General features: G+C 43.9%; 1 protein-coding gene across 1 annotated transcript in view; it reads right to left on the bottom strand.

The window, feature by feature from the left end:
* RASEF (RAS and EF-hand domain containing) overlaps nt 1-16589 on the bottom strand; it is a 79458-nt gene extending 62869 nt beyond the window's left edge. Inside the window, exon 1 of the mRNA XM_066604129.1 lies at nt 16052-16589. Within this exon, the coding sequence (XP_066460226.1) occupies nt 16052-16425 (374 nt within the window). The 5' untranslated portion in view covers nt 16426-16589. The remainder of the gene's footprint in view (nt 1-16051) is intronic.
* Nucleotides 16590-25593: the final 9004 nt, after the last annotated feature.

The raw sequence follows: 25593 nt of genomic DNA, 5'->3' as shown, positions 1-25593 counted from the left end.
GAGAAACCGGACAAAAACTGAAAGCGAGGATGAGAGCTCATCGCCACACGATTAAAGAGAGAAAGACAGAATTACCTGTGGCCGAGCACTTTTCTAGTCATGGACACAACATAGAACTTATGAAAGTCACCATATTAAATGGAAACTTCAAATCTCAATGTCATAGAGGAATTTTGGAGTACAAGTTTATAACCATTTTTGACACTCTCAAGACAGGAATTAACATTGTAAGTGGCTTCATGCATCATTGAAGATTATGAGACATCTACAACAGAGATAACACACATGCAGTACTGGTGTATCTTGACGCCGCCGGAAGCTAGGGAAGTGACAACTGTCACCAGGAGTGAACGCTCCTGTCAGGCCCCTAGCTTAGGATTGGCTGTCAAGAAACAGCAGCAACGGGCAGGGGAGCGAGCAGGACACAGAGCGTCAGGCAGTCACGGCTACAGAGCCAGCAAGAAAGCAAGCAGGACAATGAGCGACTGAGCCGGCAGATGCAAAGACAGCAGCAGGGCTGCACGGAGGCAGCCGGCAGTGCAGAGTGGAGTCCGAAGCGCAGACCCCGCCTGACTGAACAGCCTATCTGCTGTGATCCAGCGGGGCTGCATGAAGAAAGCCGGGAGCGCAGAGGGGAGGCTGTAGAGATACACCAGTACTGCATGTGTGTTATCTCTGCTGTAGATTTCTCATAATATTGGTCCACCGCTAGCAGACATGGCAGCCGGACATGGAAGAACTGTAGCCTCTGAACAGTAGACAGCGGCAGCGGGGACACGGTGCTCTAAGTGTAATGTGCCGCCAGGCAAGCTCCCTCAGGCTCCCCCCTGTGGTCAGTGGTCCCCGCTGTTGGCAATGTAGTATCTTGACGCCACCGTGCAGCACACCACACATAGCCAATGGGAAGCTAGGGGCTTGACAGGGGGGGGGGGTTAACTGCAACAGCGTCACGTCAGCCCCTATCTTCCGGTTGTGTCAAGATACACCAGTACCCACACAGGCCTCGTGACCCCCTAAACCTAATATAGAGACCATAAAACTTTCACATTCTTATCAGAGGACTTATTAAAGGGGTTGTCCCGCGCCGAAACGGGTTGTTTTTTTTTTCAATAGCCCCCCCGTTCGGCGCGAGACAAACCCGATGCAGGGGTTAAAAAAGAAAACCGGATAGTGCTTACCTGAATCCCCGCGCTCCGGTGACTTCTTACTTACCTGGTGAAGATGGTCGCCGGGATCTTCTCCCTCGGTGGACCGCAGGTCTTCTGTGCGGTCCATTGCCGATTCCAGCCTCCTGATTGGCTGGAATCGGCACGTGATGGGGCGGAGCTACAAGGAGCCGCTCTCCGGCACGAGCGGCCCCATTCAGAAAAGAAGAAGACCGGACTGCGCAAGCGCGTCTAGTCCGGCGATTAGACGCTGAAAATTAGACGGCACCATGGAGAAGAGGACGCTAGCAACGGAACAGGTAAGTGAATAACTTCTGTTTGGCTCATAATTAATGCACAATGTACATTACAAAGTGCATTAATATGGCCATACAGAAGTGCTTACCCCAACTTTGTTTCGCGGGACTACCCCTTTAAGTATTTACTCCTCTACTCATTTTGTTCTGGTATTGTTTTAAGTGCAAATTAGTACAGAGCCTCATGTTGCACAGAGTGCTAAGACAGCAGAAATGCAGTCCTAAGCTCTCGCTCACAAAGGTTGCAAGTTCAATCCCTGCTTGCTTCAGGTAGCCAGCTCTAGGTCGACTCAGCCTTCCATCCTTTCGAGCTCGATAAAATGAGTTTATTTAATAAATAAATTACTTGAAAGCGAAGCGCTGTGAAATAAGTTGGCGCTATACAAATAACCAATTAATCACACCATGTCTGTGCCTTTATATATACTTCTTTGAATCTATTCCATTAAGCCTGAGGAACAACCCTAAGTAAGTTTGAAAGCTCGCAATAACATCCTGTATTTTTGTAAGCCATTAAAAGGTATCATATCTTCATGACTACTTGTTTTCTCTTACTGAGTACAGTCACAAGTTGAGAGCCCAGGACACTTCCTTGGTTAATGCTTGCTCGTTGGTTGACTGCACTCTGAGGTAGGTTGTGTGAGAGACTAGGAGTCCCATTTCAGTACATATAAGAAAGAACTGTGCACTCAAAATGCAATTGCTAATGTGAAAGTTGATGTGAGCGCCTTACATATAACTGATGTCTTCTTCCTTACTGCCCTACAGCTATTTCACTTGAATGATACTCTACTACCAGCAGCAATGATGTTTTTTAAAGGTCTGTGTATATATATATATATATATAAAAATATGTATTAGTGGTCCTAAACGTTATATATTTTTATTGCCTGTCTAATAAAACTTTCCCATCAATGACTGAACATTGCAGTGCAGAGTTCGTTCTTATATTCCCTGGTTCATAAACGTCAGTGGCCAACCATAACACTCCATGATTCATGGACACCTGGTGGACTCTTACTAACGAAGAAACTTCCCTCGTTGATGAACACCCAGCAGACACCTACAACAAGGCCACTTCCCAGGTTGATTAACGAATTGACAAAATCTGCATGTGCGCTGCGTACCGCGGACAATTCCGTCCTGTGTGAAAGGTCCCTTAAGGTCTGCAGAATCACTTTTACTACAGAGTCACTATTCTAGCAATATGCATTTTGGCGCCCATGCAAGAATCATACTCCCGTTTTGTCATGTAGTATTACCAGATCAAGTACTGAATATGATTGTATGTTATCAGGTCACCAATATCGTAATTGCTCTGGGACTGAAGGGTTGTAGGTACTGTTATCATCTGTGAAGGTGTCTGAACAAGAAGGATACTCCTGTAATGCTGCAGAATGGATTCTCCCCAGGTAAATACAAATGCATGAGGGCTCATGTCCACAACCGTGTTTTCACCACGGATGTGTGATATGCGATGAATGGAGTCAATGAAAGTTAATGGACTTTAATTGATCCATGCAAACCAGTATGTAGAAACTGCATATCGGTACGCACAGCAAATACATCGCAGCATGTTCTCTTTCTCCACGTACCACGCAGCGTGAGCCCCATACATTTATATAGGATGCATATGAAATGCTGTCCATACATAATGCATTGCAAATGGGCAGCGTTTTTGTATGCATCTCCGCTCTGACACGGAGTGGGAAATAAAAAAAAAATAAGAGTCACACTGCGCATGTCCATATGATAGGCGGGCATGCGCAGTGCAAACGCACTGACCCACAGCGATTTACGCATATGGCCATGAACCCTAAGGGTGCTTTCACACAGACAGATTTAAGCCCAAATTCGGACCCCAAGACACGGCTTAATCTGCCGCTGTGGAATTCCGCTGCAAAACTCATTTCTACACTATATGGTCAAAAGTATGTGCACATCCCTCCTAAAGGGACCTTTCATACGGGACAGAATTGTCCGCAGGACACAGCGCAAGTTCAAAAAACAGAACCAAAATGGATTGCAGCGTCTCTGTTTTTTTTAACATTGCTTTAAACTGAAAACAGAACCAAGCAGTATCCATTTGCTTCCATTTTTCTTTTTCTTTTTCCATTTAGCTGCTCCCACAACACAGCAGCCAAACAGAAACAAAAAATCTTAAGACCCACATTCTCAAGAGAGTTGTACATTTGGACATAATCACATTAACCGCTTTGCACAGGAGGGTGTACATGAATGCCCTCTGGTGGCAGGGAGCTTACACTGTCTGTCTTTGCCAATTGACACTCAGTGTAACCATCCAGTTCTGGTTTGGAGTCTCTTATTGTAACCAGTGTTGATTGGTAGCGTGGTCAGGGAAAGCCGGAGGTCAGTAACAGGTAGGTAACAGTTTGCGGTACAGAGGAGCAGGCAGGTAGTGTAGTCAGGGATGCCAGAGGTTGGTAAACAGGTAGCAGTATGGAGGAGCGGCAGGTGGGAGAGCATGACTACTGGCTGGGAGCACAATAATCTCACAAGGATAGGAGTTGCTAGGTCAGGTTTATATGGTATGGCTAATCAGGGAAACAGGACTAGGTAATGCAGGGGAGCTATACAGAGGGTTGGATAGCTCAGCCCGGTAGACATACCACCTGGAATATAGGAGTCCCCAGGTTCAAGCCCCTACTATTAATACTATTAATGACCTATCAGAGAAAACAGTTTAGCAGGGTGCTCACCTCTGCTGATAGCCAGAGTCCATGTGGCAGCTTTAAACAAGGAACTTCCATAGGTGCACAGGAATTGCTGTTGATCCACAACATAAATTCTACAAGGCAGAGAGGGAAACAAGTGCTGAATGTTTTCCTCTCTGCATTGCTACTAATGATCTATCCTCTCAATAGGTCATCAATAGTTGATCTGCAGGGGTCTGCTGCTCAGGATTCCTACTGTGCAGCTGATTCCAGGGTCCACTCTCAGTGCATAACAATGCTGGAAGCAGTTAGCGCTGTCAACATTGCAGTGGCCAGATTTGGTACTACAGGCACAGATCACATTGAACTCAATGGGAGCTGCACCTGCAATATCAACCAGGGCTGCTGTGCTATGGTCAGCGCTTTCAGCTGATCTGCGAGAATCCGAATGGCAGGTCCCCGCCAATCCTCTATTGATGACCTGTCAGTCATCAATAGGAAAATTTTAAAAACTCCCAGAATACACCTTTAAAAATTATATAAAGGAAAAAATACTGCACCAAATCTGCAGCAAAACTGGGCTGTGTGAACAAGGCTTAAAGTGGTTATTAAAACTTGTAAAATTGATGGCATATTCTACGGATAGGCCATGAATATCTGATTGGTGGGGGATCCACTGCAGACAATTAACACTGATCAGATGACTGAAGTAAATGGGACAAACCTGTAGTAAACAGAACGGCCACCATCTATAACACAGTGCTCTGCAATATAGGCACAATCATGCTCAGATGTAAACATTAAGGAGGTTGCAACACCCTTATGAATGCCAAGGCCATTCCAATCAGCTGATTGGTGGGGATCCTGAGCGGCAGACACCCACCAACCAGATATTGATGGCCTTTCCTGATGTTAAGTCATCAATTTGACATGGTTGGATAACCCCTTTAATGGTGTAGCAGAGCAGCCACTAAAATGGCAGGCAAGGACATTACAGGGTGCAGGAGACTGGGTTGGTGTAAAACCAGAAACAGCCCCTGGTTGCTGAAGTTAGTGCAGAAAAGTGCAGGCTCCCACTCCACCCATTTATTCATAGATTTGGGTGGTGGTAATGAAGCTTGTTAGGCATCACCTGGGAAAGCTCATTAAGAGAAGAGTGAGCCTCTCAGGTATGGCTCCCAGCCTAGCAATTAAAGGCAATGCTTGGAGTTGGCCAGATGGTATGGGCAAACCATGATGTTTGGGGTGGTTGCTGCAAGGCCTTCAACCTGTCAGAGAGGGACACTGTTGAGTGGCTAGACAGACGAATAATTTTTTATTTTATTTTTTTTTCAATTTAAGTTTTTATTTTGCTCATGGACTGGGTCACTGAATAACATTTTGGTGTGAAGTCAAGCAATAAAGCTGGCTGAGGCCAGACTAAAAAAAGAGTTCCTTGTGTTGAAGTGAGTTCCATCTTGTCCAGGAGATGGGGATTAGTATACTCACTGGACTGGCCCAGATAAACCAAAATCAGCACAGTCTTCCTCTCTGTCCTAGATGCTACGAGCAGCAAGACACTTTTATTATTTGCTGAGTACAATGAGCCAGGCTCTTACTGACAGCACCCGGCTCCTTGTCTCCTAGCAGAGGAGATCATAGGCATCTCCTGCTCCTGCATAGCACAGAAAGCACATAGCATCTGGCAGATAATTAGTAATGCTGTGACTATTTGGAGGCACAACAAAATGCCAAGTAAAATGTTACAGGCAGTGCATTATCTGGGTCTTTTTTTTTTGTCTCTCCAATCCTCAAAAAAAAGCCAAAGACTCCTCTATGCTCTTAACCAGAATAGAATGAACCTCGCTCTCTTAAAGTATAACTCCAGTGAACATAAAACTTTTCAGTGATCTTCGATCTGTAGCATTCACCCAAACGCCAGGTCCTCTTCAAAGAGCTGATCAGCGGGGGTCCTTGAAGACCACTTTAACCCTTTGCCAATTATGTACTTTGCAGAGAAATACTTCAGTAGCCAAGGATGCATGAAATATGTCCTTGTTACAAATAGCTTTAACTCAGACTGTATTACAAATACAGCTTTGATCTTGGTCTCGTTTTAAAGTCAAGGTCCTTGGCTCTTATTGAAGCCTTCACTCTTGATTGCACTTATACAGAGAATAAGGAGTTTCAAAGTGGACCTATTACTGTCTCCCCATCCTGATGAATCAGTCACAGGTTGGAGGTGACTGAAGAAACGCGTCGACTGTGGGAGAATAAATTAATTTCTGCACGATACACAAAAACAAGTTGATCGTGCATAATTTATATACTTTTTGTCCACCAACAGAATCTATTAATATTGGAACTACAGTGTTGATACTTTACTGATCGTAAATTGATCATTTAGATTGATATATATCTGTGTATGTTTGTCAGTGAGCTCATTTTTTAACAGAGTGAATAAAAGTTATATTTTATGTTTAAAATTAGTTAGTGGGCTCTTCCCAGTGTAAATAAAAAAGCACTTATACAGAGAATAAGGGAGCACGGTGAATTATAATTTATTTTTGGGGCATAAAAGGTGTTATAAATTATTTTAGGGGGCAGAGTGGGTGTTATAATTTATTTCAAGGAGCACAGTTAGTAGAACTATTTTCAGGTTGTACAGTGTGTGGTGCTATAATTTTCAGAGACACAAAATGTTTACATGCCACAAACTGCAGAGGCAAGTATTAGCTGGGAAAGTCATCAAGGTCTGGAGCAGATGGAGAAGAAAAGGAACAAGTCTAGAGGATGTCACCTGTGAGTCACTCGGTTTCATTGTGTATTCTGTCTCCATATAACATCAGTATTGAAAATGATTGCTGTGTTCACATGTAAGGTCTGCATCATTTTTGAGAAACTACAACTTTTAACATATCCTTATCATTGTTCAAGTCATATTGTGAGCTGTAGTTTCATATTGTAAACATTTCTGTAGCACACGATGGGTTGCCAGAAATGCTTTGGTGTACTAGTTATACCTAAGCATTATTGCAACCACAGTATACCACACAACCTGACTACATCGACTTTTTTCTCTCTTGTAATCTCTATGTTTCATTCTCTCTATTCCACTTTTTCATTCTCTCTCTCATTCCCTCTCATTCTCATACTCTTTAATGGGAGAGAGAATCTATATAAGCTATATAATAGGGATCACAAGTTCACATGTGCCAAGTGGTTGTCTTTACAACTCTGAAAATGATCTCAGAAAAAGTACAGCACTAGTTTTGTTTTCTTCCGTTCTACATTATTTGGAAAAGGTTGCATCAGCCAACAAAACACTGCTGGGAGAGAAACCTTACAATGGAGTTTTATCAGACAGAGATAAGTTAATATTTGCATGCATTAAGACTTGTGGAAAAACAGACTGTAGTAGAGATCACCTTTAATTCCCCTGATACGTTGTCACCAGTTTCTCATAAACCAAAGGTGTTTCACGCCAGCTTAAGTATAAACTAAGAGAACTGTATGATAAAGGTAGTGCCTGGCCAGGAATTCAACATACTTTATTATTATTATTTTAGGTCCAACACATTACTGATTTGATTAACGCGTTTTGTAGACCTCAAGTTCAAGTTCAGATCTAAAAGTAAAACTAAGTGCTCTATGCTGTTTAGTAGCTACATTCAGAGAAAGGGATAAAGTAACTTAAGTATCATAAGTCCCACCCTCAAAGACTCATATATCATAAGCCAGTGTCCTCATTAAGCCTTTCAAGACTAGAGATTTTTCCAAGAGCCATAGCTTTTATTTTTTGTCAACATAGCCATATACGGACTTGTTTTTTGCTGGGTAAGTTCTGTTTTTTTTAGGGTGACTATTCATGTACTGAAAAACATTAAAACATTTTTTAGGTGAATTTTTTTAAGTCACCGGATCTCTTGTATCAGATACAGCAATACTTCTGTATTGCAGTGTATAGTACATTTAAATATTGGTTATAAAGAAAGGCCATCAAAATTAGATTTGTTTACACTTACCCATACTGCACAATGCTATACTTATTACTGCAACACTGTCCCATTCACTAAAAAGTACACTAAACAAGAGTGCTGTGGCGCTTTAAAAGATTGCTTTGGGGGATGGTGAAAGTCAGACTCCTACCGATCTAATGTTAATGGGCTATCCTACCTTATGAAGAACTGATTAACCACTTTAACAAATATCCCATGACTAGTGTTCAAATAAAAGAGAAATGGTCCTTTTACAGGGGGCGACCGTCAAAAGTTTAAAGAGACTCTGTGAGCTACTTTTATTCCTATAAATTAAGCTTATGGGCTGAAAGTAGGTGACCCGCTGAGTCCTGAGATATAATTGCTATACATCCCATCCCCATCGTTGTCACCGCTGAAAGCTGCCGGCCAGTGCACTAAGCGGCGCTGCTAAGTAGTCCGCCTGTTCTAATTTTATAATGGACAGACTACTTAGCAGCGCCACTCAGTGCACTACAGTGGTGGCTTCCAGTGCTCACATCGGGGGAATGGCAGGGAAGGCAAGTATAACACATTCCCGGACTCAGAGTGTCACCCACTTTTAGCCCATAAGGGACAGATTCCGTTTAAGCTCCTTTTTCTTCCATACGCTGCTATGTCTGAGTTTGCTGATTTCACACACTCACACATTTATAAGGTCAATAAAATAATGCAATGCATTTCTAGCCCAATTCGGGATCTTCATCCTCTTTTTATAATTTTTCTCTTTCCTTAAAGAGAATATGTGGAATCGGCAAGTCTGTGGTCATATATAGCAGTCCCCGGAACAAAATGGATTTTTTTGTGTCTGTCTTCAGTTCTGGCTTGCACCTCTCATCCCAGGAAGCTCCAATGCCTGGCAGCAGCGTTCCTTGAGAAAGAGTTCCAGTTCATGGCAGTGATTGGAGCCTCTCGATAGCCCCCTTTATGAGATGGTATGAGGTTCATAGAGGTAATTTCTGGGATGGCACATAAAGCAGTATAAATTGCTAATATTATCCCATCTGTTGCTTACAGACAATATTTGCTCCATAGCCCACACATTTAGTGGAAGAGGGCGGCACAACATAATAGAGGGATCTGAAGGAGCGATCTCCCGGGTTCCCAGCAAAAATGTCGGTGGTTTTCACTACACAAGTAAAAGCTGCTGTTACCAGGCCAATTTCTTAATCCTCACCATGACAGCAATTTATGGGCTTTGGACTAAACAAAAAAGAAGATTTTCCAGTTTTATCTGGATAAAACTAAACCACTATATAATGCATAGTTATTTGAAGAGGTTTTCCAGGCCTAAAAAAATGTAAAAGGGTTTAAAATGAATAAAAATTGAATACTCACCTATCCCTGCCGCTCCCCATCCAGCGCTGCAGCCCCAGTGCCCACCGGCACCCGGAAGAAGTGGGCCAATCATTGTGCACATAAACACTCAAGACACTCGAGGGCTTCAGCTTTAATTCTTCGATGGCCCCTGAAGCCCTGTGAGTTACTGAGCATCACGTACACAATGAACACCACATGATCGCCCACAACTTCTTACGGGTTCTGTGTGGTGGGCACAGTGAGCTGCCGTGCTGGACAGGGAGCGGCAGAGATAGGTGAGTATTCAATTTCTGTTCATTTTAAGCCGTTTTTAACTTTTTTTTGTCCTGAAAACCCCCTTTCACTTTCCAACATGTTTTGTGTTTCAATACCTCACCATTTTAAAGAACCCTGCTTGTTTTCAGTGAGTGGAAATGTAGTGTCCCAGAACACCATCCTGGTCCCTTCCATAAATGTTTTACATGTTTTGTCTAGTGGATGCACTGTGCAAAGCTGCCATGTCATTTTCTGTATGTGTGCTACACAGCTGCAGCGTCTGACGGGTTAACTTTAATAAAAGCTGCCATGTCATTTTCTGTATGTGTGTTACACAACTGCAGCGTTTGACGGGTTAACTTTAATAAAAATTATTGCATGCCTGTAAATGTATCAGTTTGTCTTGTCATGTGGTATCAGTGAGGTTATAAATGAGAGAGATTCAGAGCAGGAAAGCAGTCTATCTTCAGGAGTACCTACAGTGTCCTAACATAGAGCCGAATGGAAGCACCTTCAGCTGCCATGTAGATGAAGATGGAGGAAGAGGAGCGACATCCCGTAGCGTTTGGAGTGTGGATGTGAGAGGAGTGAGTCCCTGCAACAGAGAGAGAGAGAACGCACTACCCCAGTTTCTAAAACAGGTACCCGTTCACACCACAGGCTTTTCCTGTGCGGCCATCCGTAATTAGGATCACCGCACAGAAGTACTTTATTGAGACACCCTCGCATCTGCCCTGTGGGGTGTATATTGGCTAAGCCTTCCTGAATAATTGTATGCAGAGTGACCCCTACCCTTCTTCCTCCTCTGGAGTGCTCCCAATCCAGGACTGGTGACATACAGATAACGTAGGGTATAGGGCCATAGTCATCCTGTGTATCTTCCCTACCTCTGAGCTATAGCCTGTAACTGCTTCAAGTGAAGGCCACTGCATGACCTGGTAAACCAGTTATTATTCCTAAGTAAAGTTATACCGGGCCCTAACTGTTCCTAGGGACCCAAGGTACTACACACAAGTCTCCATGTTTATTACTCCGCCACATAGAATATCGGTGTGTGGGAATGGTGGCGTGACGAGTGATCTGTACTACTACTCCCCCATCCCATTTATTGGAACTCCCTGACAAAGGAGTATCAAAGCTGGCCTGCGATCCTACACTGGCCTTGGCTACGTGATGTCTCTCAGGGACCAGAGCCTGGTAAGTGCCACCATGACAAAACAGCACTTATCCCTCCCAGCTCTTCATGTTAGCCAGGCGCCCAGGGTCACCCCTCTGGCGTGCTGCAGAAACATTAAATACAGTCTGAAAACCAGTTTCTGATCTCGTCTTACTAACACTATTACACAACCTATTAGAAGAAAGAACACTGACACAGACTGTGCACCTATATCAGTTGATCAAGACCAGGGGCCTCTGTGGATGGCACATGGACCCCTTGTTATGTAACAGCTAGTTTGCCAAGAGGGAGGTGCTTGTCCTACACCTCTTATATCTTCCAGGGGTGTTTGCAATATCTTAAATGGATTTTTAATCCATGAGGAATTATGATGAGCAATATGAATCATCAACAGTCCTTTACATACAATCTAGTAGACAGTAAAACAAATCGTTCTCTTTTGTTTTCTTTTCCATATGGCAATGGGCCTCTTTGCAGCTGCATGTGTAAGGCCGGTTTCACATTTGCACTGGAACCTCCAGTCGGAGGTCCTATCGCAGGTCCAGCTCCAAAAATTGGGCACTTGAGCGGAAACCGAACGGACCCAATTACAGTCAATGGGATCCGTTCAGAAATCACCTGGATTTCTGCATTGATTACTGATAAAATGCGGTTTGATTTTTATCACAATTATAGAAAACACAGTCTAAACTAATAACACACTAACAGCTAATAACAGTTGTAGCGTTCACGGCTGTTATTGAGCACACTGAGTAAACATCTAAATTGTAGGAAAATAAGTGAACCCTTAATTTTAATAACCTGTAGCTCCCCTTTAGCAGCAATCCCCTTCTCCAACCATTTTTTTTTGGCTGCGCATAAAATGTCCACAATGTTAAAGAGAAATTTTAGGCCATTCTTCCCCGCAAATGTGTCATCAACATTTCTGGGATGCCTTGAATGCATAGCCCTTTTCAGGTTATGACACAGCATCTTGATAAGGTTATGGCCAGGACTATGAATTGACAATTCTAAAACACAAATCTTCTTTTCAACCATTCCTTAGTTAATTTACTTGTGTAATTTGAGTTATTCTCTTGTGGTATCACCCAGTGCCTCTTCAGCTTTAGGTCATGGACTGCTGCTCTTAGGGACCTTTCAAATGGGATGGAATTACACTGCAGGCATGTCTATAACTTCTGAAAGTTGCCTGCATCTAGGCATGTTTCACACTAATCAATCTTTCTTAAGAACAGATTTGTCAGGAACCGGACTTTATGTACCTTTATTCAATGTGCAAAGCACTTGTGAAAACCACACTTCCAATCCCATCTTATTTATTGAAACTCCTTTTGATCTTGGAGAAGTCATTTACACTGGGATTAACTTACTTTTTCTCCCTGCACTTTGGATATTTACTCAGTGTGCCCAATAAAAGACATGAGTAGTACAACTGTTTGTGTGCCATTAGTTTGTTAGATTGTGTTTGTCTATAATCGTGACTTATAGGATGGGATAGGTGATAAAAGTGTGATCACTGAGACCAATGCGGTGCTCAGCTATCGCTTCCTGACCCAACTGAAATAGTCCAAATGCACACGGGCGGAAATTCCGCGGCAGGATTCCCCACAGATTTTCCGCCCGTGCCCGCTGCCACAGTAGATCATGCAATCCTATGCAGACAGCCGCGATTTGACCACATGAAACCTTGTGCGGTAAATAATTCAGGACATGTCCTATTTCTGTGCGAGCCTCGCAGAGACCGGCACAGAAACCTCACTGGTGATGCGCCGGCTCTGCTCTGCGCATGTGCCAACTGGCCAGCAGCCGGCACATAGCAAAGCGGGGAGACGCCGGGAGCAGGTGAGCCGCAGTGGTCACTGCAGGGGCAAGGCTTGTATCCTGCTGCGAGAATTCTCGCACCAGGATCCGACCCGGCCGTCTGCAGGAGGCCATAAATGTAGCCATGGCCACGCATGTTCAACCAGCAGCTCGTTTGCTTTTGTTGTTACATTATGGGAGGAAATAGGGATAAAGGATCCTACATTTCAAGATAGGGAGGATACAGGCCCCCATTTTCAGGATTGGTGGAGGTTCCAGCGGTTGGACCTCCTCCGATCTATCAGTTTTAACCCATCTGGTGGATGAGTGAAAACTTGTAATTTTCTCCACTAACTAAAATACCCGTTTAATTAGCAATCAGGCCAGAATTTATTAGTAATAAATGCAGGAATCCAGGTAATTACACCAAAGGGTTCACTTACTTTTAATTTCAACTGTATGACTGTTATATTACAGGGGCTTTAAAGAAGCCATCTGGTTCAGCATTAGTAGGATATCCTTTAAGTGCGCTGAGGTAAAGGAGCCTGTCTGATCATAGATTCCTATAAAGGTTTCGAATTGGAAGGAACTATTCCCTACACAACAGACTTCTAGTTCCGTAATCTGCTGAGTGACCCAAGTCTGAAGTGGATATGGAGAGGCAGATGTCTTACCAATACCAATTCATAGACTATAAGACTACTACTGCCTTGGCAAAGCAATGGTAGTCACAATCAAAACCCGCACTAGTTACATTACCAGCTGCAGAGAACTGAAAAGCACTGCGAAATATCCCTTATAGCAATGGACTCCTCTGATAAAGGACAGCACTCCTAATCTCCATTTCTTTAATTGATCCAGTCTCAAATTGCACCGTAACATAAATTGCAATTCTATAAAGCATATCTCTAAATGTGGCTATCTGTAACGCGATGGCGGCCCCATGTCATGTAGAGAAAATAGAATTTAAAGAATTGACAATCATTAAATGAAAACAGATTGGGAAATGTTTCACTATCTGATCTTAATTAGTTACAGTATGGGTGATGCATTCCCTTTAAAGCCCTCTATGCAGCTGATGTAGTGCGGTGCACCAGCCCAGCACACGGCATCAACTTCATAAAGGGCTTTAAATAGAGTAGAGGTTGGAATTTCCATCATGGTGCGCTAGAAGCGGATATTCCCATCCCAACTTTTTATGGCCGAGATGGGCAAAGCTGGAAGCTCTGTTCCAACCACCAGTTAGAAATAGCCAAGCGCTTAGCACTGTTCCCGTAGCTCTCACTGAAGTGAATAGGAGCTATGGAAACAGCGTAGCACAGAGCGCCATGCCGCTTCCATAACTCCCATTCACTTCAATGGGAGCTACAGAAATAATGCTGCACTAAGCACTCGGATCTCTCCGTAGACTCTAGCCCGGTGGCCGGTAGCATTGCAACGGTCTCAATCTTGGCTATGCAAAGTGAAGATGGGAATACCCCTTTAAGACTGTAACAATGCAAGAATTCATTTTTGCATGAAAGGTCTTTAAGGATACATCATTCGACACCTGTTGTTCCTTGATGTAAGAAAATAAGGTTTTTGCTTCCTTATTGAAATCTTTATTTACACACAGTCGAAATAAACTGTGGCGTGAATAAGTGACATGATTATGAGCATGATACGTCTATTAATATTAGTGCTCAGTCATGCGTGTGCCTGCACAAAGAGCCTGCTTATGTTACTACCCGGCAGTTGGTGACGTGTGTACAATATACGGCCAAATACAGGATCTGAACTTCTAAACTTTCTTTCTGGCTGATACAACTTCAGCCACAGCATTTCCTGCAGGTGAATGGCTGGAGATCCTCAGGTCACCTCTTTGTGCTGCGGTCTAATGGAAGGGCTGAGGACGTTAGGGATACTGTCATAATAGTAATAAGTTTTTCTACTGTTATTAAACCAATTTGTGTGAGACTGCTGTGTACACAAAAGAGACATTCTCTACCGATGGATGCCATATGGCTGATGACGGGATCTCTCTTGGCCAATCAGCTAAGGTGGACTTGCTCTGTGCACTAGAAGTTCAGGGGGGATGGACGCTGGGTGCTCAAAGTTAGGGCATCACTCAGAAGAGTTAGGTAGTGGATGGTCAAATCACTCTTACGCTGACCCCCAAACCAGAGTATGTGGACATCTCACTCGGAGGAGAGCGCTGTCAGGGATAAGTGCTATGGCATTAACCTTCTAAGGGTATTTGATAGATATCAAAAGGGGTTTTCTTGTTTATAAATAGGCTACCCTTATATAAAAAAAAAATAATAATAATATACCCCATACCCACCCATCCCAAGCCCCCCACACATCCAGCGGCACATCCTCCATTCTCCCCTCCTGTGTTCTGCGTACAGGACACAGTCCCCCTGTTGATGGGATGTCTCAGGCTACTGTAGCCAATCATAAAACTCAAAACGTGATTGCTGAACTTTATAATCGGCTCCGGCGGTCTGTAGTATCCCGTTTACAGGTGACCTCTGAACATTTCCTTAAGGGGATCATCCCACAAAAGCAAGTTATCCTCTATCCTGATCAGTGGGGGCCTGACTACTGGGACCACCACTAACCTGAGAATGGCGCTCCACTGCTTCTTCAAATGAGGGCAGCGATGATCATACATGTGTACTACCACTACATTAATTTCAGTGGGGCTGCCGGAGATAGGCAAGTGCTTGAACCACCGCTGCCAACACTTCAAGACATGCCCGAGCCCCATTCTTGGGATTAGTCAAGGTCTCAGTTGTTGAACCCTCGCCAATCAGCAAGTTATCCACTATCCTGGTGAAGACAATCCCTATAAAATCTGGCAGTAAACACAGGCAAACATTCTAATGGTAAATTGCTGTGACCATAGCAAAAGTTGTACATAGGCTATAACATGGCTCAGTCTTGGATGACTTAAGTCAAATCCCACCATAAAGGATATGAAAAATAAACGATTTTAATGAAGTCCAGTATGTTTTCTAAGGGATGCAACAAGTCACTGGGGAGCTGGCATGGGCACACTGGTCATACTGGTCTGGTGTGGATGGCAGAAGCTATGCAGGACTATTGGTTCTATTTATGTCAACTAAGGCAACTTCCACAGTGGTTTCCCCCCATCCTTTCCAAATTTATTTTCCCCACTTCAGTATGACTGCTAAAAGGCAATATTTGTCTACCAGGACTCTAGGAAAGCTGGGTGACAACCTGTGGGGAGTAACAGCTGACATATGGGATGCCACCCAGCTTTGCCAGCAACAGATGGAATTAGATGAATAGAGGGATGTGAAGAGGAGTATTCAGCTTCTAACTAGTGGGCATTGGTGCCTGGCAGGCTGCTGGCACTGACCTTGTGATGTAGTTGGACTCTTCCCCCAACCGGAGTTGGAAGTCTTTCCAGGCTGGACTGAAGTTCTCGTCTTCCAGGATTTCACTATCAGAGACCCGGGGAGTCTTCTTTGGCACCACAGTTGGCACATTCTGGCTCCCCCTTGGCACCTGTGCGCCCTGCGTCCCACGGAAACCCATGACAAAATCCTCAAAAGTAATGGAGCCGTCCCTGTCCCTGTCCAGCCGCCGGAAGATGTCCTCCACCGCGGACGGAGTCACCCGGAGCTCCGCACACAAGGACGCGAAGTCCTCTCTGCCCAGGCGGCCGGAGCGCTTGGCATCGCAGGAGAGGAAGAGGGCACGGAGCCGGGACAAGTCCTCCTTCTCTTCCATCCAGAGCTGCGGGCCGGGAATGAGCGGCGGCGGACTGACACTCACTTATACGGGCAAGTCCACAGCTGGTGAAGGGGCGAGGGCTGAAGTTAGCTCTCCTCCCTGTGCCAGTCTGGCCAGGTGCCGGCAGCCCGCCTCCTCCCCCGGCTGGTGGCTCAGGTGCGCGTCTCCTCCGGCGTCTGCTCCTCACTGTCTGTACATTGCATTGTCGGGGCGGGCACGGCTGGAGACCTGCTGCACCGCCCTCCAGACCCTGGCACTGCCCAGAACCAGCTGGGTGCCCTACCTGTGCTGCCCCATGCAGTGTGAAACCAAGATGCCAACACACACAGCTTGGGGAAAGCTACCTATGATTGTGTGGAGATGTGTACATTAGATAGATTCTATCTATCGCATATCAACAATCAATCTATCTATCTATCTAACTATCACCTATCTATCTCATATCTATCTATCTATCTATCTATCTATCTATCTATCTATCTATCTATCTATCTATCTAATATCTATCTATCTATCTATCTATCTATCTATCTAATATCTATCTATCTATCTATCTATCTATCTATCTAATATCTATCTATCTATCTATCTATCTAATATCTATCTATCTAATATCTATCGATCTCATATCTATCTATGTCATATCTATCTATCTATCTATCTATCTATCTATCTATCTATCTATCTATCTATGTCATATCTATCTATCTATCTATCTATCTATCTATCTATCTATCTATCCCATATCTATCTATCTATCTATCTATCTCATATCTATCTCATATCTATCTATCTCATCTCTATCTATCTCATATCTATCTATCTCATCTCTATCTATCTCATATCTATCTATCTCATCTCTATCTATCTCATCTATCTATCTATCTATCTATCTATCTGTCTATCTCATATCTATCTATCTATCTATCTATCTATCTATCTATCTATCTATCTATCTATCTATCTATCTATCTATCTATCTATCTATACAGCCATCCTGGATATAACAAGTTTACACATCTCTGTTAAAATGCCAGTTTTTGACACATTAAACAAATCTTTTAGGGCAGAAATTTTTTTTTAAATGTTTTACTGGACTATTAGTTTAGAGATAATTTTCTGTGGTGGCATACATCACAAAAAAGTTAAAAGAAAAACCCTAGCGCACCAACCAATCTCTCCAAGGGAAGAGAGCAAGGACAAGTTTAACCAGGCGGTAGTAATGATAGAAAAAAAGGGAAGTCTAGATCATCCAATGGGAAAACTTTTAATTTTAACTAAAAAATAAGACCATATAGACCAAAAGATGACCATATAGCACAAAGGATGCTCTAAACCCACTTACGCATTTCTGGTGCCACCCAGTTGCCCTTGGTCACAACCCATACAACTTGGGCGATAAGCCAAAATGAGGAGCGCCATCCTACTACTCTGGTGTGTGTTCCTTCCTGCAGTGTTTATAGTCAGCTCAGTAGATAAGCTTACATCTATCATGTATGGATGATGTACCCAAGTAATGCGTTGCTGCCAATCAAAGTTATATATTTATTGAATATGTACCAAAATACTTCAAAACAGGTACCCGGAAGCTGCAGTCTCCATAATTAAGTGTCGAAATGGACCTATGGCCAACCTGCTACAAGAAGTTTATTAGGTACAATACAGTTCTCGTGGAGAATACAGCCCACTAAGGCACCACTACAGACATTACTAAAGTACTTTGCCTCTTCTGGGTGTCAAAATGCCAGCAATGTCTGCTTCAGTACACTGGTCAGGAAAGGTATTGTTTCTCCATTTGGGAGAGCATCTAGAAGGTATAAGGAGACTTATAAGGCCATCCATGCTCCTCTGGGAAATATGCAAATGAAAAGATGGAACAATGCCTCTACAGTGCCACCTGTTGGAAGGCAGAACTCCTACAAGTCAATGTCAGACTTTTTAACAAGCCTTGTAACAATGACTGGGAATTATGACCCAAAACCAGAATCTTCTCTAGAAGGAAAAAGTTAAAGGGGTTATCCCGCGAAACAAAGTGGGGGTATACACTTCTGTATGGCCATATTAATGCACTTTGTAATGTACATTGTGCATTAATTATGAGCCATACAGAAGTTATTCACTTACCTGCTCCGTTGCTAGCGTCCTCGTCTCCATGGTGCCGTCTAATTTTCAGCGTCTAATCGCCCGATTAGACGCACTTGCGCAGTCCGGTCTTCTCCGTATTGAATGGGGCTGCTCGTGCTGGAGAGCTGCTCCTCGTAGCTCCGCCCCGTCACGTGTGCCGATTCCAGCCAATCAGGAGGCTGGAATCGGCAATGGACCGCACAGAAGACCTGCGGTCCACCGAGGGTGAAGATCCCGGCGGCCATCTTCGCAAGGTAAGTAAGAAGTCACCGGAGCGCGGGGATTCGGGTAGGTACTATCCGTTTGTTTTTTTTTAAACCCCTGCATCGGGTTTGTCTCGCGCCGAACGGGGGGGCTATTGAAAAAAAAAAAACTCGTTTCGGCGCGGGACAACCCCTTTAACCATGCACTGACAGCTGTTTCTGGGTACTTGCCCCTCATCAGTGTGCAGCTGGTTCCACTAGCACTTAACAGATATACTGTAGTTTAGCAGATATAAAACAATTGTTACGGAATACCCCATTAAAGCATTGCTATCTCTTGGCTAGTAGGCTACTTATAAGCGGACTATAAAGGCTGATTTACACACAACAATTATCGCTTAAAATTTGTCCAAATGACGGCTTTTGAGTGATAGTTATTGCGTGTAAATGTGTGCCCATTGTGCACTTACCGTGCCCTCTTCTTCCATTGCTGAGTTCAGCTCAGCATAAAATCCATTGTTCCTGATAAGAGGGACAGCATGCTGTACTCTCCGCGGGCAGCGCTGATAGCATTGTATGCAGCCTGCTGCCCATGGCAGAACAAAAGTAATGTATTTAGAGAACAGACCACCCGCTGTTCTCTAAATATATGCAAAAGAAGCTAACTAGCTACTAATGGGCTGAGTGATTAGCCCATTAGTACCTAAATCAAAATGATTGTTCAAAACTGTGAGTTTCTGAAAAATTTTGAGTGATCATCTTTGCGTGTAAATGGACCTTAAGACTAAATACTTTGTAACCTCTGTCGCAGACAAACACGAGACAATACCTAGGGGGAAAAGGAGTCACTGAATGTTATCTGTAATGCAATATATCCATACTTAATTGATTCCTTCTCTTATTAGGCTGATTTAGAACAAGCTGTTTTGTTAGACATTAGGCGCGGTTGTGTCTTATTCTATTTGGAGTTTTTGTAAAGAGGTTCTCTTCATTAAAAACTATTTTAATACAACCTATTAGGTAATTCTGAAACGCCACGGCAAACGCTGTAAACTGCATCCATTGATTTCATTGGGGCTTCTCAGACTAGCGTTCGAACTAGCATTGGAAACACAGTGATTTTAGAGCGCTGTCAGTTTTATTCTCTATGTTTTTAAACGTAATGTGTCCCCCATTGAAATCAATGGGCAGCATTTCCTTTTTTTTTTGTATAAATTCTTTATTTATGAATTTTGGGGTGGGTACAGAAAGAAAAAAGGGAAATCTGTAGAACAAAATCTTTCAGTAGCCATCACAGGCAGAATTAGGCCGCTCCCACACAGCACGCTTTTTACCGTGTTTAGCGCAGCATTTGAAATGCCGCTCTAACCACGGTACAATGTTCCCACTGATTTCAATAGGGTATCGCAGACTATTTTTGCACATTTTAGCGCTTTTTAGCACATCTCATCCCCCATCATACTGATTGGGTGCGTTAAAAAGCGCTGTCAAATGCTGTAACATGCATTCGAAAATGCTGCACAAAATTGTGGCAAAGCGCTGTGGTTTTGGACGCGGCATTTTTTAAACGCATGTGTGAGAGCAGATTTAAGGTGCTTGTACACGGAATGATCGTTGGAAAAAATCGCTGGGCCGTTCAGTGTAAACACAGCTAACAATTGACCGATGAGCAATAACTCATTCGCTTATCGTTCACGTTATACAAGAATAAAAATCCTCATTGGCTGGTTCACTAATTATTTGGTTAAACACGGTTCGTTCAGTCATTCTCGTTCGTTGGTACAGTGAGCCGAACAACTAAACAATCATATCAAAGAGAAAAAAAGCAAACTGGAGTACAGAACTTGTAAAAATATATATATTTATTAAAGATAGAAAAGTCATACAAAGAGGAAAAACACAGAAACACACACAGAAGTATAAAAACACATGAAATCAAAAACATGCCACATAATGATATGAATCCCTGAGAGCACAATACGAATTCAAATAGATGTGTATCACTAGACATTCCAGGGCAACAGCCATCAATGTATCTCCAGTATAACCCCAGTCCAAGGAGGAAAGAGTAAAGTGCATGTCACAGATAATGCAAAGCATTTTAAATACCTATTAATGGTATAAGGCTTCCCAGAGGTCCATCTGAAGCACCTCTTTCCTCCCTGTCTCCCTGCCACATGCAGGACTTCTGGCACATCCAAAGACCTTTGGAATTGTATCACCCCCCAGGTATCCTGTCGTGTTTAATCCAGCAGAACTGACGGAGGGGCTTGACCCTGAAACGCGTATTCACTTGCTGGTTCTTTATGTTGTTAAATAAAAAAAATGTGCTTGAAAGGGGGTTGTCCCGCGGCAGCACGTGGGGTTATACACTTTTGTATGGCCATATTATTGCACTTTGTAATATACATCATGCATTAAATATGAGCCATACAGAAGTTATACACTTACCTCCTCCGGTGCTGGCGTCCCCGTCTCCATGGCGCCGACTAACGCTGTCTTCTCCTTCCATTAGACGCTGTTGCGCTGTGCAGTCTTCTGTTCTGTTGAATGGGGCTTCTCCGGCGTGCTCACACTGGAGAGCTGGTCTGCACATGCGCAGAAGACCTCGGCGGCGCGAGCACGCCAGGCGGCCCCATTGAACAGAACAGAAGACCGCACAGCGCAAGAGCGTCTAATGGAAGGAGAAGACAGCGTTTGACGGCGCCATGGAGACGGGACGCCAGCACCGGAGGAGGTAAGTGTATAACTTCTGTATGGCTCATATTTAATGCACGATGTATATTACAAAGTGCAATAATATGGCCATACAGAAGTGTATAACCCCACTTGCTTTCACGGGACAACCCCTTTAACTATCGCATCTTGGACCTTCAGCTTTCAACTACTTAGAGTGTTGTGCCTTCACCACCAGTATTTTATCACATTCTCTTTCACTATAGTCACGTGTACCTTGGTGGAGCGTTATCTAGTTGGCAGAACCTCCATCATTCGAAACACTTTTTACTCAAGAACTATTTAACCACTCTCACTGGGTCTTGCTCCACCCTCCTTTTTATCTTTGTTACTCCCAGGAGTAATAGTGACCCCCACAGTAGCCCCAGTAGTAATAGTGTCCCCCACAGCGACCCCAGGAGTAATAGTGACCCCCACAGTAGCCCCGGTAGTAATAGTTTCCCCCACAGCGACTCCAGTAGCAATAGTGTGGACCATAGTAGCTCCAGCAGTAATAGTGACCCCCACAGCGGCCCCAGTAGTAATTGTGACCCGCACAATAGCCCCAGCAGTAATAGTGACCCCCACAGTGGCCCCAGTAGTAATTGTGACCCGCACAGTAGCCCCAGCAGTAATAGTGACCCCCACAGTGGTCTCAATAGTAATAGTGACCCCCACTGTATTCTCTGTACTAATATTGACCCCACCATTAGCCTAAGGTGACTAGATTTTTCCACGGTCAAAGCGGGACAAAGGGGTGTTGTCCAGGGGGGCGGGGCTTATCACAACATATGATTTTGCCTCTGTTGTTATAAAAAGTACAGGGCCATTTCAAAAAACACGGAGCAAATTCCGCAGCATTTCTGCATCCAAAAAAAATGTCAAAATCCATACCATTGGTGCGAATTTTGACTGAAAATTAGCCACATAGCCCCAACTGATTTCATACTATGCGGCGCTCCCCCTCACCTCCTTCGTAGGCCTTCCACTATCAGCGCTCCCTGGCTTTCAGTTCCCAGTGGTCTGTAGTGGCCTCACCTCACCAGTGTCACTGCAGCTGACCAGGCCGCTGGGAACTGGAAGTCGGGGAGCACTTACTGTGGGAAGTCTACAGAGGAGGTGAGGGGGAGCGTTGCATAGTATGAAATCAGCTGCGGTACAGATTCTGTTTTTTTAGATGCAGAAGTGCTGCGAAATTTCTACTGTGGACATTCCGCAGCATTTCCGCCACATGTAAGCACACTGTAAGTCAGCTTGATTTATGCTGCCACATGCAGAGTGGGCTCAGTAGTAATCGTGTTCCCCACAGTGGTCTTAATAATAATAGTGACCCCCACAGTGGCCCTCAGTGCTAATACTATTACTTCTGGGGCTGATATGGGGACCCTATTAGTAATAGTGTCTCTTATATTGACCCCAGTAGTAACAGTGACCCCCACAGTAGTAGCAGAGCCCCCATGAAACCGATATATTTACCCTCTTCCTGGTCTTCAGAGCGCTGCTACTTCTCCTCTTCTCATCACTGCTCACAGTGGCTCCAGTAGTAATAGCGACCCCCACAGTAGCCACAGCAGTAATAGTGACCCCCACAGTTGCCCAGTAATAATAGTGTCCCCCACAGAGGCCCCAGTAGTAATAGTGACCCCCACAGTAGCCGCAGTGGTAATAGTGTCCCCAACAGCAGCCCAGTAATAATAGTGTCCCCTACAGCAGACCAGTAATAATAGTGTCCCCTACAGCAGCCCCAGCAATAATAGTGACCCGCATAGTGGTCCCAGCAGTAATAGTGACCCCTACAGTAGCCCCAGTAGTGATGCTATTACTACTGAGACCAATTTGGGGGATACTATTACTAATAGTATACCCTATATAAGCCCCAGTAGTAATAGTGTCCCCCTGAGACCCATATTCTTAATTCCTCCTCCTCGTCGAAGCGCCACTGCTCCTCTGCTCAGCACTCCTGTGGACGTCAGTGTGTGCATCCGGACACCTCCTCACCTCTGCTCTTGCAGAACCAAGGAGGAGATGTCAGGGGAGGAGGATCCCAGGTGCACACTGATGTCACAGTGTGCGCCTGGGATCAGCGCCGTTGAGTGAATATCGGCTGGGATGCCACAACTGGTAATCACTACTGTGGTGAGCAGCCACTGGCGCGCATGCCAGCAGAGAGGGCTCTGCGTGCCATAGGTTTGACACCACTGCCCTACCATATGATTTATGATGCCCGGCGGCTTTCTTAAACATCTAAACAATCATGTAGACAAAATAAACAATTTTTCTGTGTGTTTAAACTAAACTCCCAAGTAAACAAGCAAACTGTGTAATCATTTGCTCATTTGCTCGGGCAAACAATTTCTCATCCATGTAATGGTACTTATAATAAAAAGTAACACCTGTATATAGCTAGCACGGAAAGCCCCATTCATAGTAGATGATCACAGCTCACCTCTTCCCCCTCCCTGCACTATGACCTCTTCACAGGTCACAATAGGTGCTTACGTTGTGGGCAATATATTAAAGGATTGCCTATCATAAGGTTGGGTTAGTCCCACATTGATGCAGGATGTTATTATGGAGAGGGACTTTCCTCATTTCTGGAAGTTATGGGAGAAGAATCTGGTACCCCAAAATGATGCACCTGAAGTTCTCACAACCCAAGGTATAGGCCCAGAACTGTTTCAGGTTTCCTCACAAGAAGATGCAAACAAAGTTTCCCTTCAGTCCACGTTTTTTTTTATTTTGGTGAGAAATGTGAATGAGCCTCTGACAGTCACTGATGGGGACATGGCTCATATTATGCCTGATATTGAGGTCAGAAAAGACGACTGTCAAAGTGATTTATTATGTCAAGTTGATAAACAGGGGGAAGGTAGAGTGCAACAGTTATGCGTTCCATAATCCTGGAAGGACCGCCCAGCTTTGTGAGTAGAACTGGCTCCGCCAATCCCTGATAAACCAGTACTGGAAATAAAGACAGCCGAGTCTCTGTCTGATGTGCAAGAGATAGAGACGGAAGGTAGGTGTGGTTGTAGAAGGGAGGTATGCTTCTCCCAGATTCATCTCCCATGTGGAGTAACAGGAGGAGTGTCCACCAGCTGGCTGATTAATTCAGTACGCTAGTGGGTGAATATTTAAAACCCCTTTCCTCCCCATGACGTAAGGGTACGTCATGGGAGCGCGGTACTTCCCACAAAATGACGTACCCTTACGTCATAGGGATAGCGCGAGATCATAGCAGATCTCGCGCTATCCTGCAGCAGGAGCCAGCTGTCACTAGTAGCCGGCCTCCTGCTGCAACAGTAGGGGGCATCAGAGATGCGCCCTCCCTGCTGTTAATCCCTTCCCTGCCGCAATCTAAGTAGATTGCGGCAGGGAAAGGGTTCACAGAGGGAGCACTGTAATAAGTGATAAGGCATGGCAGGTGAGAAGTCCTGCCATGCCTTATCATAGCGATCATCAGTCCCTCAGAGGGACACAGATCGTGTAAAAAAAAAATCAAAATAATGTACAAAAAATAAAAATGTAAAAAAAAAGGTTAAAAAATAATTTTATGCATTTTCTCATATTAGCATAAACAAATTACAAAATCCCACATATTTGGTATCGACACATCCGTAACGACGTGTACAATAAATTGAACAAGATTTTCATCCTGCACGGCAAAAAGCATTAAAAAAAACGCTAAAAAAACGGAGGCAAAATGCTAATTTTTACAATTTGGCCTCCCAAAAAATGCAATAAAAGTGATTTTAAAAAATACATATGTACCCTAAAATGGTACCAATAAAAACTACAGCTCGTCTCGCCAAAAATAAGCCCTCAGAGAGCTCCGTCCATGGAAAAATGAAAAAGTAATAGGACTTTAAATGCAGTGAGTTTAGAAACAAAAAAATAATTTCCAAAAAAAGGGTTTTTATTGTGGAAAAGTGGAAAAACCTAAAAAAAATATAAGAATTTTGGTCTTGTTGTAACCGTACCGGCCCGCAGAAAAAATTGATCTTGTAATTTATGCTGCATAATTAACGCTTTAAAAAAAAAATCTATGGCAGAATTGATGCGTTTTCTCTCCCTATGATCATAAAAAAAAAAGTTTTACAATATAGCCTATGTACCCAAAAATGGT

The sequence above is a fragment of the Eleutherodactylus coqui genome, chromosome 5, assembly GCF_035609145.1.
Source record: "Eleutherodactylus coqui strain aEleCoq1 chromosome 5, aEleCoq1.hap1, whole genome shotgun sequence".
Lineage (NCBI taxonomy): Eukaryota > Metazoa > Chordata > Amphibia > Anura > Eleutherodactylidae > Eleutherodactylus > Eleutherodactylus coqui.
Note: the sequence above shows the minus strand (reverse complement) of the source record. Positions and strands in the feature narration are given on the sequence as shown.